The sequence below is a fragment of the Bombina bombina genome, chromosome 4 (genome assembly GCF_027579735.1).
Source record: "Bombina bombina isolate aBomBom1 chromosome 4, aBomBom1.pri, whole genome shotgun sequence".
Taxonomy (NCBI): Eukaryota; Metazoa; Chordata; class Amphibia; order Anura; family Bombinatoridae; genus Bombina; species Bombina bombina.
The window spans coordinates 550,259,041-550,277,396 of NC_069502.1; the positions used below are offsets into that span (position 1 = coordinate 550,259,041).

General features: G+C 38.7%; 1 protein-coding gene across 1 annotated transcript in view; it reads left to right on the forward strand.

Moving 5' to 3' along the window:
- Positions 1-18,356, forward strand: part of LOC128656538 (cytochrome b5 reductase 4) — a 1,054,602-nt gene that overhangs the window by 984,065 nt on the left and 52,181 nt on the right. Inside the window, exon 14 of the mRNA XM_053710489.1 lies at positions 5,350-5,436. Coding sequence (XP_053566464.1) covers positions 5,350-5,436 — 87 coding nt within the window. The remainder of the gene's footprint in view (positions 1-5,349; positions 5,437-18,356) is intronic.

Consider the following 18,356-nt stretch of genomic DNA (forward strand, 5'->3'; position numbering starts at 1 on the left):
TCTGACGACCGGAGCTCACCGCTATTCTAATAAATGGATTAACCCCTAAAGCTAAATCTAACCCTAACACTAACACCCCCTAAGTTAAATATAATTTTAATCTAACGAAATTAATTAACTCTTATTAAATAAATTATTCCTATTTAAAGCTAAATACTTACCTGTAAAAAAAATCCTAATATAGCTACAATATAAATTATAATTACATTGTAGCTATTTTAGGATTAATATTTATTTTACAGGCAACTTGGTAATTATTTTAACTACGTACAATAGCTATTAAATAGTTAAGAACTATTTAATAGTTACCTAGTTAAAATAATAACAAAATTACCTGTAAAATAAGTCCTAACCTAAGTTATAATTAAACCTAACACTACCCTATCAATAAATTAATTAAATAAAATACCTACAATTACCTACAATAAAACCTAACACTACACTATCAATAAATAAATTAAATACAATTCCTACAAATAACTACAATTACATAAACTAACTAAAGTACAAAAAAATAAAAAAGAACTAAGTTACAAAAAATAAAAAAATATTTACAAACATAAGAAAAATATTACAACAATTTTAAACTAATTACACCTACTCTAAGCCCCCTAATAAAATAACAAAGACCCCCAAAATAAAAAAATGCCCTACCCTATTCTAAATTAATAAATGTAAAAGCTCTTTTACCTTACCAGCCCTGAATAGGGCCCTTTGCGGGGCATGCCCCAAGAAAATCAGCTCTTTTGCCTGTAAAAAAAAACATACAATACCCCCCCCCCAACATTACAACCCACCACCCACATACCCCTAATCTAACCCAAACCCCCCTTAAATAAACCTAACACTAAGCCCCTGAAGATCTTCCTACCTTGTCTTCACCTCACCGGGTATCACCGATCGGTCCTGGCTCCGATATCTTCATCCAACCCAAGCGGGGGCTAGACATCCACTGAAGAAGTCCAGAAGAGGGTCCAAAGTCTTCCTCCTATCCGGCAAGAAGAGGACATCCGGACCGGCAAACATCTTCATCCAAGCGGCATCTTCGATCTTCTTCCATCTGGTGCGGAGCGGGTCCATGTTGAAGCAGCCGACGCGGATCCATCCTCTTCTTCCGGCGTCTCCCGACGAATGACGGTTCCTTTAAGGGACGTCATCCAAGATTAGAATAGGGTAGGGCATTTTTTTATTTTGGGGGTCTTTGTTATTTTATTAGGGGGCTTAGAGTAGGTGTAATTAGTTTAAAATTGTTGTAATATTTTTCTTATGTTTGTAAATATTTTTTTATTTTTTGTAACTTAGTTCTTTTTTATTTTTTGTACTTTAGTTAGTTTATTTAATTGTAGTTATTTGTAGGAATTGTATTTAATTTATTTATTGATAGTGTAGTGTTAGGTTTTATTGTAGGTAATTGTAGGTATTTTATTTAATTAATTTATTGATAGGGTAGTGTTAGGTTTAATTATAACTTAGGTTAGGACTTATTTTACAGGTAATTTTGTTGTTATTTTAACTAGGTAACTATTAAATAGTTCTTAACTATTTAATAGCTATTGTACCTAGTTAAAATAATTACCAAGTTGCCTGTAAAATAAATATTAATCCTAAAATAGCTACAATGTAATTATAATTTATATTGTAGCTATATTAGGATTTATTTTACAGGTAAGTATTTATCTTTAAATAGGAATAATTTATTTAATAAGAGTTAATTAATTTCGTTAGATGTAAATTATATTTAAGTTAGGGGGGTGTTAGTGTTAGGGTTAGACGTAGCTTTAGGGGTTAATCCATTAATTATAGTAGCGATGAGCTCCGGTCGTCAGATTAGGGGTTAATAATTGAAGTTAGGTGTCGGCGATGTTAGGGAGGGCAGATTAGGGGTTAATACTATTTATGATAGGGTTAGTGAGGCGGATTAGGGGTTAATAACTTTATTATAGTAGCTCTCAGGTCCGCTCGGCAGATTAGGGGTTAATAAGTGTAGGCAGGTGTCGGCGACGTTGAGGGGGCAGATTAGGGGTTAATAAATATAATATAGGGGTCGGCAGTGTTAGGGGCAGCAGATTAGGGGTACATAGGTATAATGTAGGTAGCGGCGGTTTACGGAGCGGAAGATTAGGGGTTAAAAATATAATGCAGGGGTCAGCGATAGCGGGGGCGGCAGATTAGGGGTTAATAAGTGTAAGGTTAGGGGTGTTTAGACTCGGGGTACATGTTAGAGTGTTAGGTGCAGACGTAGGAAGTGTTTCCCCATAGCAAACAATGGGGCTGCGTTAGGAGCTGAACGCTGCTTTTTTGCAGGTGTTAGGTTTTTTTTCAGCTCAAACAGCCCCATTGTTTCCTATGGGAGAATCGTGCACGAGCACGTTTTTGAGGCTGGCCGCGTCCGTAAGCAACTCTGGTATCGAGAGTTGCATTTGCGGTAAAAATGCTCTACGCTCCTTTTTTGGAGCCTAACGCAGCATTTTTTTGAACTCTCGATACCAGAGTTAATTTTATGGTGCGGCCAGAAAAAAGCCCTCGTAGCGTTAACAGCCCATCTACCGCCAAACTCCAAATCTAGGCCTAAGATTGCTCAGTGTTTGAAATAAGACAGGTTAACTTAACACTGTTCAGTTTACACTATAGCTGACTTAATTTTGAAATACATATAAACAAGCCTAAATCCTGCATTTAACCAGAACTAATGGTATGAGTACCACAGCTTGTGGTTCCACCAAGACCATATAGAGTACAGCATTTTCAAAATAAACGTACTTTTCTTAATCTAGCCATCTACCCAGATCATTAATGTACAATTTTGAATTCACTGAATTATTTTTGTTTACACATTTACAAATATGATTCTTTAAAAAGTGTTCTCTTAATTTCTGCAATTTTTTTTATCATGCATGTCACACACTGTTGATTTAGGGGATGCAAGGTGCATAAATGTTTCCTCCTGTGATGTGTTTCTGTGGGTGTCTGTTTTTGTCTTTGTGCTTTGGTTTGTGTCTCTATGAGTGTGTATGTATTTTTTTCTGTGGGTCTCTCTGAGAGGGTGGGTGTGTATGTCTTTGTGCATTTTCTGTGGATGTTTATAAGGGTGTGTGCATATGCCTTTGAGCTTTTTCTATGGGTGTCTCTGCGAGGGTGTGTGTATTTTGCCTTTGTGTATTTTCTCTGGATGCCTCTGTGAGGGTGGTGTGTATGTCTGTTTTCTGTGGATGTCTCTGTGAGGATGTGTGTGTGTATGTATGTATGTCTGGTTTTTCTGTGGATATCTCTGTGAGGGTGTGTGTGTGTGTGTGTGTGTATGTATGTATGTCTGTGTTTTCTGTGGATGTCTCTGTGAGGGTGTGTGTTTTCTGTGGGTGTCTCTGTGAGGGTGTGTGTATGTCTGTCTGTTTTCTGTGGGTGTCTCTGTGAGGGTGTGTGTATGTCTGTGTGTTTTCTGTGGATGTCTCAGTGAGAGTGTGTGTATGTATGTCTTTCTGTGTTTTATGTGGTTGTCTCTCTCTGTGTGTATGTCTTTGTGTGTTTTATGTGGGTGTCTCTGTGTGTAAGTATGTCTTTGTGTTTTCTGAGGCTGTCTCTGTCGGTGTTTCCTTGGGTATATGTGCAAGTTTGAGTTTGTGTGTGTGTGTGTCTATTGTCTGTTCTATTGAATGTTCCTTTTTAGGACATTTTGACCTTACTACTGATTATTCACATCTTTCTACAGACTTTGAGACTAATGAGACCTTTACGGAAGTCACCAATCCACCATTTAACCTTTAAATTATTATTTAGGCAGTTCAGGGCCCTTCCTTTCAGCCACTGCATGCTGTTGTCATCATTTAGTTGGCATCTTGCTTTACAAAAAGATAATCAGAACTCCATATTTTGTTTTTAAATCTCCTTTTTTTTACTAAACTGTAGTCATTACTTGTCAGGTCAATGTAATCAAGTGCTGAGTGTCTGTTTGGGTGTCTGAGTGTGTTTGTGTGTTTCTTTGCGTGTCTGCTAGAGTGTCTATATGTGAATCCTTATGTGTGAGTGTGTGTGTGTCAGTGTATGAGTGTGTCTGTGTGTATCAGTGTATGAGTGTGTCTGTGTGTTTGTATGATACTACCTTTACAACATTTCCAAGTTTAAATAGACAATTAAGAATAAAGTGCATATACGTTTTAGTCACCTGGTCAAAAATTGCACATGTCAAAGGGGGGGGGCTTGATCAATGGTTAAGTCAGGGGCCCCAAAATTTCTAGTGGCGGCCCTGCATATAGCGGCTGTGAGACTGAGTATCCGCTTACTCACAGTCGCTGTATGCAGGAGAGACAGGTGCTGCTGGCTGCCTACTATGGATTCTGAACAGGGGCTTCCGAGATCTAGGGCAGCACAAAACCTATATACGCCACTGATACCGACATATGCAGAGACAAGTCTTCCTGTCCTAATGTCATGTTTTTATTTGTACCAACATGATAGATGACACTTCAATATCAATTGTAGTAAACTTTAAGACCTCATTGACAATCATAAACAAAATGACTGTAAAATGCGGTTAATTTTTAATATTTGTTATGCTTATATTACATCTGTTCACTTCTCAAAACACCTAAATAAAATATTTCCCCCAGATTTCTACTAGCCCTAGCTATGTAACCAGTGGAGTCTCAAACGAAAAATGTTTACAGTATAATGCTACCATAGAGAACTTATATCAACGTGAAATTGAGGCAAATGTAAAGAAAAAATCACTCTCTCCCATAAGAAAAAATAAGTCTTAAACCTGAAATGTTCTATATGCAAACTACTTACTATACTATAGGTACCCCCTAAAATTTTTAGGACTGACCCAAACCCTTCCCATTATAAATGTTCCCTAAAAATTGAACTTTGTTATCTTGATCATTACATAGTTCTAAGTCTATGGAACAAGAATGTGCAACATGTTTATATATGAACATGTACCTTGCAATGTCCTCATGTACCTTGAAATGTGCTCTAGACATTCGTTTTTGTTCCACTGAGCTAGGACCATCCTGAGCTGACATATTTAGGTTTCCGTAAACATCTGTATAACCAACATTTATAGTGCACCATGACACAAAGATGGCTGCCATGGTTAAACCAAGAAAATACAAATTGAAAACTGGTGGTTTTGCAATACCAATACATAGAGGTAATCTCTCAGGGAAAAAAAGCAACCAACTTTACAATTATTTTACCACTTGAGATGGATTGACCCCTTGGTGAGATACAAACTTTCAATATTATAGAAAAACAAACTCCTGTATTAAATATTTGTAACTCTATTATTTTGTCATATTTTAAAGTTGAAGCCAATAACTTTGATGTACATTAATTTTTTTTTTTATTCAGGAAGCTGAATCTAATTTTTTTCAACAAAACAGAAGATGATATTTTATGGAGAGAACAAATTGAACAGCTGTGCTTAGCTGATAAGAGGTAAGAAATTAAATAATTCAATTAATGTATTACAACAATTAAACCTGATTCTGGTCTTTCATATGAATGATGTGAATAAATAAAAATTACAATTACCCATCTAATCAATGTCCCCTCTGATTTTTTTTTTGAGCAGTATGAACAAAATTTTTTGTCCAAGTGACTAAAATGTGTGCGCACGTGTAACACGCAATTTCTCTTACATACACACACAGATACACACTCACTTATACACACAGATATACACAATCTCTCTCACTCACACACACACATAGAGATATACTATCTCACACACACTGTCTGACACACACAGATACCCACTCTCTCTTTCACACACACCCAGATACACTCTCTCTCACACCCAGATACACTCTCTCTCACACACAGATACCCTCTCTCTCTCTCACACACCCAGACACACACTCTCTCACACATAGATACACACACTCTCATACTCACAGATACACATTCTTTTTCACATACACATAGATAAACTCTCTCACATTCACACACACACACACACACACACACAGATATACACACTTTCTCTCACACAGATACACATTCTCACACACAGATACACACTCTCTTACACACCTACACAGATACACACTCTCTTAAACACTCACACATAGATACCCACACTTTAACACACAGATATGCACTCTTTCTCTCACACACCCAGATACGAAAATCTCTCACACAGATGCACACTCTCAAACACACAGATACACACTCTCTCTTGCACACACACAGATGCACTCTCTCTCGCACAAATATTCTCTTTCAGACACAGATACACACTCGCTCACACAGATAAACACTAACACACAGCAACTCTCACACACACACACACAGATACACACTCACACACTGATACACTCTCTCACACACAGATAAAAACTTACATACACTCACACACACAGAGATACTCACTCTTTCACACACACACAGATACACTCTCTCTCACACACACTCTCACATTCATAGATACATACTCTCTCACACCCAGATACACACTCTCTCACACACAGAGGCACTTTCTCTCACACATATACTGACTCTCTCTTTTTTCTCTCTCTCACTCACACACACACACACACACACACTCATTCTTTCTCACACATACATACATACATACATTCTCACACACCGAGACAATCTCTCTCATACGCATACAGATACACACTCTCTCACGTACATATACTCTCTTACACACAAAAATATACACTTTCTCAAGTCAAGAATACTTTATTAGGATGACATTATTACATGTGTTGCCAAAGTAATATGTTGCAAAAAACAGATCAATAACAATTTATAGAATAGGATTGGGGGTTCTAGTCATGTGACAGTCTGCTACATATTCTGCTACTATCCCTGTAACTTTGTTTTTCTCTCACACACAGATACACTCTCTCTCATACACACACAGATACACACTCTCTCACAAACAGATATACACTTTCACTCACACACAGATACAAACACACACATATACCCACTCTCACACACAGATATACACTCTGTCTCACACACAGACACACATACACAGACAGATACACATGCACATTCTCTCTCACACACATACACTCTCACACAAACTTACAGATGTACACTCTCTCTTACAAACATAGATATGCACTCTCTAACACACACAGATACACACACTCTTTCTATCACACACAGATTTACACTCTCACACACACAGATTCACACACTCGCTCTTACGCACACACACTCTCTCTCACACACACACATATACACACCCACACGCATAGACATACTCTCACACACACAGATATGCACTCTCTCACACACACACACAAATATATACTCTTAAACACGCACAAATAAAAACTCTCACACACAGATACACTCTCACACAAACTTACAGATGTACACTCTCTCTTACAGAGATATGCACTCTCACACACACTTTCACACACAGAGATACACACTCTTTCTCTCACACACACAGATTCACACACTCGATCTTTCACACGCACACTCTCTCACACACACACACAGATACACACCCACACGCATAGATATACTCTCACACACACAAATATGTACTCTATCTCTCTCTCACACACACACATAAATACAAACTCTCACACAAACATACAATCTCTCTCACACTCATACACTCTCACTCACACATATACACTCTCACACACAGAGATACACTTTCTCATAAAGATACAGACACACTTACACACAGATATACACTCTCTCACACCCACACCCACACACACATGCATACTCTCACACACAGATATACACACACACATATACACTCTCTCACACACACACACATAAATACAAACTCTCACACACAGATACACTCTCTCACACAATACACTCTCTCACACACACACATACACTCTCACTCGCACTCATACACTCTCACTCACACATATACACTCTCTCACTCACATATACACTGTCTCAGATACAGAGATACACTTTCTCATAAAGATACACTCAGACACACTCACACACAGATATACACTCTCTCACACACACACACTCACTCAAATAAGCACTCAAAGATAGACTCTCACACACACAAACACACTCACACACACCCAGATTTACAAACTCAGATGTACACTCTCACACTCAGAAATACACTCTCTTATACACACACACACACAGATAAACACACATTCTCTCTAACACAAACAGGCAGATACACACGCACATTCTCTCCCATACACAGTTACACTTTCTCACACACATACACACTCTCACACACATAGATATAATCTATCACACAAACTCACAGATGTACACTCTCTCTTGCACACAGAGTTATGCACTTTCTCTCACAGACTCACAGATACGGAAATACACACAGATATACATTCTCACACACACACACACACATATACTCTCTCACACAGACAAAAACACACTCTCTCACACAGACAAATACACACACTCTCTCTCACCCAGATATACACTTTCACAAATACACATACATAGATCTGCAACAACTAATCAATATAATCGATTATGAATATAGTTGTCAACGAATCCCATTATCGATTAGTTGGTCTACAATTAGTTGGTTTGCACATGGCACCAGCTGCTTCACTCAGATGAACTCCTGCACATGTTGTTGCGTTTTATGGTTATGATGTTAGCCTAAAGGACTTCTACAGATGTTTACTTTTCACTTTTATTAGGACAGTGTAAGTTTCTTTTTAAGTTTACAACTATGTGCAGCTTATGTGCAACCCAGAAATAATAGGAGTCATTATTTGGATTGTTTATATTAAAATCAGGTGATTTAGGACTATGCTTTGCATGATATAGTGCTGAGCTTGTTATTTACACCTAGCCCTAGTTTGATGGGAATTGTTATTTGAATTAATGTGCACTATATCTGTTTGCACACTTATAAGCGGATTGCTTGCTATTGATGATTATACGTACTGTATAGATAAATGTGTAAGGCTTTGTCCTGATATTGATAATTAGTCCTTAGCACTTTTAACTTTTTTAATTGTTTTTTTTTTTGTAATAAATTGTGATATGTACCAGATTCAACATCTATAATAATAATAATAATAATTTGCAATTTATATAGCGCTTTTCTCCCTGTGAGACTCAAAGAACTTTACAAATATACCAACATAAGACATAAAAGTTAGGAGTTCCTGAAGGTCAGATAAGCGACTGAATGCCTGATGGAAGAGGTGGGTCTTTAGCTTTTTTTTAAAAGTCTGTAAGGACGGTGCCTCTCTGATTGCGCATGGTAAAGAGTTCCAGAAAGTAGGGGCAGCGTGGCCGAATGCTCTGGAGCCTGAGTTTGTCCTTATTCTTGGCACTGAGAGGAGGGATGTGTTGGCTGACCTAAGTGAACGGGATGGGATGTAGGGTGTCAAGAGCTCTTTCAGGTACTGTGGGCCTTGGTTGTTTAAGTCTTTGAAGGTCAGCAGGCCAATTTTAAAATATGTTTGCCATTTAATTGGAAGCCAATGCAGGGAGTGGAGAACAGGTGTTATGTGGCAGGAGCGAGTTTGATTGGTCAATAGTCTGGCTGCTGCGTTTTGTACCGTCTGAAGGCGATGGAGTTCTTTTTTGGGAGGCCCAAGTAAAGTGCATTGCAGTAATCTAGCCTAGAGGATACAAATGCATGGATTAATGTTGGCATATCATCCGGTGGAATTAAGTGTTGTATCCTGGCTATGTTTTTCAGATGAAAGTAGGAAGATTTTATTACGGAGGAAATCTGCTGTTTAAAAGATAGTCCGGCGTCAATCAGCACTCAGAGGTTTCATACCTTTGCTGATTTTTGATGCCCGGGGTCCCCTCACCAAGAGTAACTCTGTTTTGTCCGGGTTCACTTTGAGACTGCTAGCATTCATCCATTCTATGACGTCTGTTAAGCAATTGTTTATGCGGCACGCTGAGTCTGTAGTATCTGGAGCAAAGGAGAAGTAGAGTTGTGTGTCATCAGCGTAACAATGATACTTTAGGCCATGTTGGTTAATGATGTCCCTCAGTGGTAGTAAGTAAATTGTGAATAGCATGGGAAACAGGATGGATCCTTGTGGAACTCTGCAGGCCAGTTCTGTTGGTGCTGATGAGCTTGATCCTGATATTACTCTCTGTGATCTACCAGCGAGGAAAGATTTAAACCAGTTAAGGACTGTGCCTCCTAGACCACAGATGTACTGCAAGCACTCTATTAAAATCCTATGTTCAGTGGTGTCAAATGCAAAATGAAGTCCAGTCCACCATCTGAGCGCCTCTTTTCTGCAACAGGCAAAATAGCTTACAAAAAGAGAGCCAGCCTCAGCCAGGAACTTGTGGACATGTTGACATTTTTGCATTTCAATGCAAAGTTTCTGAAAATTAATAACAGAATGTTATAAACAGTGATAGTTCTACCTCTTTCTAGATCTACCTCTTTTCAAAGTTTGAGGTTTTGTTTTGCTTAATTATAATAATGTGTTCTGCTGCTTAAAAATTGGACAGAGTTGTGTTAAAGGGATAGTAAACACCAAAAATGTTATTGTTTAAAAAGATAGATAATTATTATTATTATTATCAGGTATTTGTAGAGCGCCAACAGATTCTACAGCGCTCCCTTTATTTACCATTCCCCAGTTTTGCATAACCAACACTGTTATAGAAATATACTTTTTACATCTGTAATTACCTTGTATCTAAGCTTCTGCAGATTGCCTCCTTATCTCAGATCTTTTGACAGACTTGCAGTTCAGGCAATAAGTGCTGATTCTTAAATAACTCCATGTGCATGTGCAAAATTTTATTTATATGAAACACATGAACTAACATGGAAAAACTGTCAAATAGATTCAGATAAGCGGCAGCCTTCAAGGGCTTAGAAATTAGCATATGAGCCTACCTAGGTTTGGCTTTCAACTAAGAATACCAAGAGAACAAACACATTTGATTATAGAAGTAAATTAGAAAGTTGTTTAAAATGACATGCCCTATCTGAATCCTGAAAGTTTAATTTAGACTTTACTATCCCTTTAATGTAAAGTATTAGTCTGAAGTTTTATATTTATAACACTCAGTATGTGGATTTTATTTTAAATATAGGGAAAAAAATATTTTTTATCCAATTAGTCGATTAATCAAAAAATAAGTGGCCGATTAATCGATTATTAAAATAATCGTTAGTTGCAGCCCTACACATACAGTTACGCACACACTCTGGATTTGGAAAAATGTTGTAACTCTGGATAATTATATGAATTCTTAAAAATTCTAGGCTCTGCCTTAATCATAAAAAGTAATATTTGAGACAGTTATTTTAAGCTTTTAGTTGCTGGGTCAGTGTAAGGAATTACTTCTTTTACCTCAGCCCAGTTCCCTGGATTGCTGGAGAAATTATTGAGTGTCAGTGATAAGGATGTAAAATATTTCATAAGAGTAAAGACTGCAGAGCTCTCACTGGTCTTAAAAGATCTAGGGGAGAGCTCATCCCCTCTTCATCTTCCTCTTCGTCTTTTTTAGGAGAGGGTTTAAACAATGTCCGATTTAGAAATACGGTAGCAACAAAAAGGAAAAAAAAAGTACTGCTAGAGAACACAGACACCCCCTTAAAAAGATGACTCATAGAGCAGGAGCTAGGTTCAGAATGAACATAAACAATAACAATAGATCAACCAATGAAAAGCATAATGTAAAACTAGGATCTGAACAGGAAGAACATAAATAACCCACACTAGAAAACCCTAAAGGTATTTTTAAATTAAGTAAGGCCACACTAACGACTAAGGAAAAGTGTTAGGGCTAGGGTTGTCATACGCACCTTCATGTAGCTTTGACAGATTTCAAACCTATCTCAAGGCAAAAGAACTAGTGAGGAAATTAACATCAAACCTATCTCAAGGCAAAAGAACTATTGAGGAAATTAACATTAAAAAGGTTTTATATGAAGTCCCCACTAGATCACTACACCAGCAGTAAGACAAGTGTCCATTGTGACTAATATTTACATACAGATCTCAGACCTAAATCAACGTTCTTTCCCACTAGCCACAAGGGTCCTGCCATTGAGACATTCGAAACTAAGGTTTTCAATGGCATTAAAAAACTGAGACCCAATAATAATAGGTCAAAAAGTAATCTGACCAAAGCACAATTAACACAATTAAGGAATTGGAAAACAATAAAACATTGTGATTATACCTGCTGATAAATCGGGTGGCATAGTGATTTTAGGCAAGGGGGATTACCTTACAGAATCCAACAGAATTTTAGATGACATCCATACTTACAAAAATAGTAAGGTCTGATCCCACAGGCATCTACAGAAGGGAGCTTGATTTAACACTGACAGACGCCACAACTATGGGAATCCTAAACGACAATGAATTTAGGTATCTGTTGAATAAACAACCCAAAATACCAGTGTTTCATTATCTACCTATAGTTCACAAATCACTAACCAATCCACCAAGCAGGCCCATAATTTTAGGCATCGGATCGCTGTCCAGCAATCTGGCTGAATATATCAACAAGAATCTACAAAAAATTGTAAGAGAATTGCCATCATATTTGAGGGATTCAACAGAGGTTTTGAATATTCTCAATGACATAGTGTGGGAGGATAACCACATTTTGGTAACGTGATGTGACATCTCACTATACCTGTATCCCCCACCTGAAGGTGCTAACTCTGTTGAATATTTCCTAGAAAAAGATGATGTTATGCCACAAGAACAAAATGATTTTATTCTAACTGGGATAGAATATATCCTCCAACATAATTATTTTAATTTTGGTGGGAAATTATATAGACAACTATGCGGGACAGCAATGTAGACTAGGTTCGCGCCTAGTTATGCCAACCTTTATATGGGCAAATGGGAGGCCATATTTTGGGTTTCATTACTTTCAGTGCAGGAATGGCCCATGTTACTCAAGGCTCGGCTTATACAAGGCCCCAGCATGGGTTAGTGCTGCAAAAATATGTATTTAAATTAATTGGGAGGGGTGGGTTTCTCTCAAAAAATAAACTAACACTCCCACATAGTTATAAGGGTGATGCTGAATAGCAAATCCATATCTGAGACCAATTTTGTGTCATACATATAATACTCAATGTCTTAATTTTCCTTCCTGTTAGCCACTCGTCTCTGCCACTTTCCAGTAAGTTACAGAAAAGGTAAATCTAGAAAAATAAATCCTGTGTTTTCCACTTGGCTGCAGGCATCAGACTAGAGACAAATATATGGTCTTCTGATCCCCAGTAAACATAACATATGCAGTAAAAAAAATGCTAGGAGGAATAACACATTACCTCTAGACCACCAGAGACAGGTGCAGTGTAAAAAGCCTACCTTTATACCAGGGACTCCTGTTTCCTGTCTCCACTAAAGCACAGGGTCACAAACTGCAAGGAGGTTCCACCCATCCTATCTACTCTATCTTATTTCGAAAAGCCTGTGCGCTGTAGTGCTCTGTGTAATTTTAGATAGAGGGAATACAGTAGCCAGCACTGTAAAATGTAAAATAAATAAACAGTGAACTGCCAGCAGTTACCACAAGAAAAAAAAGTGCCTGCACCACCTGTGCATAATTTTAAAAGTTCTGTGCGCTCCCTATGATAAAGGTGTGCCGCACACACCTTAAAAGCTACAGTGTACCTAGTGTATTTACTTTATGGGGATTGCGAATCCAAAGGAGCCCCTATTCCCTAAAGACAGCATACAACTAAAACATCTCCCCTCTTATGAAAGAGATTAGCCTGTTTAAAATAAGGGGTCTTGTGTGCCGCTAAGCTACAGTAATTGCAATCACCTGTCTAATTGTTTAATTTTAGTGTACACCCTCATATATGCTCTAAAATAGGAGTCATATGTATAGGTGGCTACAGTGGCAACAATTATCACCTTATACAATAGGCAGAACAGTAGATTTATAGAACAATATCAGGGGGTGGAGTAATCACCTATGTTGCTCCCAATAAGATGAACATGAGATGCTCTATTTGAAATTAGAATTCAAATAATTGATCCTGTGTCCTTCCAAAGTATAGAATTACAACTAACAATCTTTGTTTGATGTCAGGTTTCATAGATCCTTGTTTCTTTGAACTATTAAAAACCTGGCAGGTTTTCTAAATAAATGGTAGAACTGGGTGAACATAACAAATAGATCACACTTTGTGAAATTCTACCTAGGATCATTCTTTTGTGTTTTATGTTTGTTTTCAGGGGACATTCATATTTCTTATGGCAAGTCATTTTAAGCAGGGGGAGGAGCATGCACACATCATTAAAATGGGTTGTAATCCCTCTGAAATCTGAATTTCCTTCCTAAGATAGGGAGGGTCCACAGCTTCATTCCTTACTGTTGGGAAATACAACACCTGGCCACCAGGAGGAGACAAAGACATCACAGCCAAAGGCATAAATATCCCTCCCACATCCTCATTACCCCAGTCATTCTGTGCTTTTTGTCATGTTAGGAGGTGGCAGAGAAGTGTCAAAAGATTATTTGTAATAACAGGGGAAGTACTGTCTTGCACTCCATGTGATCTATGGTCATTTCCTCCATTCTGGTTGAGACTTGAACCTGAGGAGAGCGTTTCCTCTGTTAACGGTCTGGGTCTAGATGAGTGCCCCAGCCATTGGGAGTATAAAGGTGCAGTTTTCTATAATAAAAACGGTTTTTATTTGTGTCCTTCTGTGGGTATAAGCTGAGCTATGGAGGACTCTGACATGTTAGAAGGTACTCCTTCTGTACTTAATCATACCTGTTTATATTGTGAGAAGGCTGTGGTTTTCCCGCCCACTCAATTATGTTCCACATGCGTTAACACCATTATAAAGTCTAAGAAGGGAGGCAAGCTTGCTAAGGCTCTTAGTCCCTCTGAGCCGTCTACCTCTCAGGACTCTGCATCCCTTGAGATTACTACCCTTGCTACATTATCCACTCCATATGCATTTCCCCATAGCACATCTAATCCTCCATCCGGAGGGGGCCTTCTTCCTGCAGACTTTGCAGCCCAGTTACAAATGGTGGTATCTGCGGCCCTCAGTGCATTACCTCGCTCTAACAAACACAAGAGAATGGTTAAACATAGCTCTCATGACCCAGAGTCATCTAAATATTTATCGGATTTAGCTATTATGTCCCTGTTATCAGATGATGAGTTAACCTCTGTAGCTTCAGTGGGTAACCTTTCTGGGTCGGAGTCCTTAGCGTTTAAGCCTCCTGCTGCGGAGTGTCCTAAAATTGAGCACTTGCGTTTTTTATTAATGGAGGTTCTGTCTACGTTAGAGGTTCCATAGGCCACGCTGCCTGAAGAACCTATGATACCTAAGTTAGACAGAGTTTGCGAAGACAGGAAAGTTCCTTTGACTTTTCCTGTGCCGGTTAAGATGTCGAACATTATTAAGAACGAATGGGAAAGAATTGGTTCTTCCTTTTCCCCCTCGTCTACTTTTAAAAAGTTGTTCCCGGTCCCGGACTCTCAACTGGATTTGTGGGGCTTCTTTCCTAAGGTGGATTGTGCTATCTCTATGCTTGCTAAACGTACTACTATACCTCTTGAGGATAGTTCTTTATTCAGAGAGCCGATGCATAAGAAAATGGAAACCATACAGGATTTTTGTTTCAACCGGCAGCCGCAGTTGCCACGGCTGCCGGAGCTGCTACCTACTGGTGCGACTCTTTGTCGGAACTCATTGAGGTGTAGTCTTTCCTCGAGTATATTCAAGACAGAATTAAAGCTCTGAGAATTGCTAATTCTTTTATCGGTGATGCCAACATGCAAATTATTTGCCTAAATGCATAGGCCTCTGGCTTTGCTGTCCTAGCCCGCCGGGTGCTCTGGTTGAAATCTTGGTCTGCGGATATGACTTCTAAGTCCAGACTCCTTTCTCTTCCCTTAAAGGGAAAGATTTTATTAAAGTAATAGCTATCAATGACGACAAAAACATTGCATGAGTAAAAATATGTACAATAGCCTATATGAACAATATTCTATTAAAAACAACGATGATACAGATGATACAAATACATATCTATCACTAGGGTTAAGAAATATTTTTTATAACAAACAAGAACCATTACCCATGACTCACTGGGACTAACAGGAAGAGGTTTTCCATAAGATTTTGGCACCAAATTGATGACCAATCACAACATTTCACACCCTTTATAAGCTTCCAGTTTATTCATATACAGTATTGTCTTGAGAAAGGCCTTGGTACAGGCCGAAACGCGTAGACCCAGACATACTGGTAAGCTTATTTCCTATCATTTGCGAAGTGTAAAAACTCTATTGCACCATTGTTTTTTTCGTTCTTTTACAGGTTCAGGAATTCTTCAACTTTTTTTGGATAATATATTATTGAGTCACCGGCACTAAATTTGTCTTTATACACACTTTATTTGTTTTACACCAGTTTTTAACTACCACCTCTCTTTTTTGGTAGCACCTTACATCATTTTTGGAAGCACGATTTATTGTATATCCTTTTTTACTACGATTTTTCAGCACAGAACATTTGCAGGGATCAATTGCTCACTATTTTGTTGAACTTTGGATATTTATAATTTTATCATTGACTATTTTTTATTGACTATTCTATCTCCACTAATTTTGAAGACACATATTTGTGGTTTGCCATTTTTTTGGATTCATTTTAGGATTTTTTTAGGATGAATTTATAGATTTTTTCAGATTCTTTTTTAGCACATTAGGATTTTTTTGGGATCAGTCAACTGACTTTTATCCAAATATTAGACACTTGTAGATATTATATATTTCTTGTTGGTCATCTATTTTTTTATATTTTATTTGTCTTTACGTGGTGTACCAGTACTCAGAATTTACTAACTGTTAGAACCACCATCATCGTCTGTACCACCATTGTTTTTAATCTGTATTTCTGTATTTTAACATTTTAACATTTATATCATGGATCCATGTTATTACATATTGTAAATTGTATATTATTGTAAATTGTATGTACCTGTATTAAATATATTTTTTAGACCTTGGTACCCCACATCTCATATCAGTCATATGCCATCTACACCTATATCCTATTAAGCTCTAAGCGCTCCCTTCACCTCACACACAAAGATTTTATTTGGTCCAGGCCTGCACTCCATTATTTCTACGGTTACCGGAGGCAAGGGTGCCTTCCTACAGCAAGATAAGAACAAGTCTAAGGGACGACAATCTTCTAATTTTTCATTCCTTTCGTACTGACAAATTCCAACGACAACAATACTCCTCCATGCCTGAGCAACCCAAGAGTACTTGGAAGCCAACTCAGTTCTGGAAAAAAAAGAGGGAACTTTCCCGCCCAATTCTGGACCTAAAATGCTAACTTTGGCATGTCTTGCGCTCTTGACCTCCTTGAGTCCCTCTGTGGCTCAGTGTATGGAGGTAATTGGTCTCATGGTATCCTGCATGGACATCATTCCTTTTGCTAGGTTCCGTCTCAGACCTTTACAACTGTGCATGCTGAGGCAGTGGAACGGCGATCATTCAGATCTGTCTCAACAGACTGTATTAGACAGCCAGTCGAGAGAATAACTCTCTTGGTGGCTCTGTCCAGATCATCTCTCCCGAGGGACATGCTTCTTAAGACCATCCTGGGAGATTGTGACTACGGACGCTAGCCTTTCCGGATGGGGAGCGGTTTCTGGTTTCAGGAAGGCACAGGGATTGTGGACTCAGGAGGAGTCCTCCCTCCCAATCAATATTTTGGAACTACAGGCAATCTTCATGACCTTGAAGGCTTGGCCACTTCTGGGTTTGTCCAGGTTTATCAGATTCCAATCATACAATAGAACCTTGGTGGCTTACATCAACCATCAGGGGGGAACGAGAGGTTCCTTGGCGAGGAAGGAAGTATCTCAGATTCTGGAGTGGGCGGAGGCCCACAGCTATTCGCTGTCAGCGATCCACATTCCGGGTGTGGACAGCTGGGAGGCGGATTTTCTTAGCAGGCAATCCTTCCATCCAGGGGAATGGCCTCTCCATCCTAAGGTGTTTGCAGAGATATGCAGCAAGTGGGGGTAGATCTCATAGCGTCTTCTCTCATTACCAAGCTACCCAGGTATGGGTCGAGATCGAGGGATCCCCAAGCGGATCTAATAGATGCACTAGCAGTGCCCTGGAGGTTCAAACTCATCTGTTTCCTCCATTACCGCTTTTTCCTCGAGTGGTGGCCGCATTAAGCAGGAGCGGGTGTCAGTAATCCTGATTGCTCCATCGTGGCCGTGAAGGACGTGGTTCGCGGATCTAGTGGGGATGTCCTCATCTCCTCTGTGGAAGTTACCTTGTTGCAGAGACCTGCTGATACAAGGTCTATTTGTTCATCAAAATCTAGATTTTCTGAGGCTGACTGTGTGGAGATGAACGCTTAGTCTCATTATCATTGAAACTCTTATTCAAG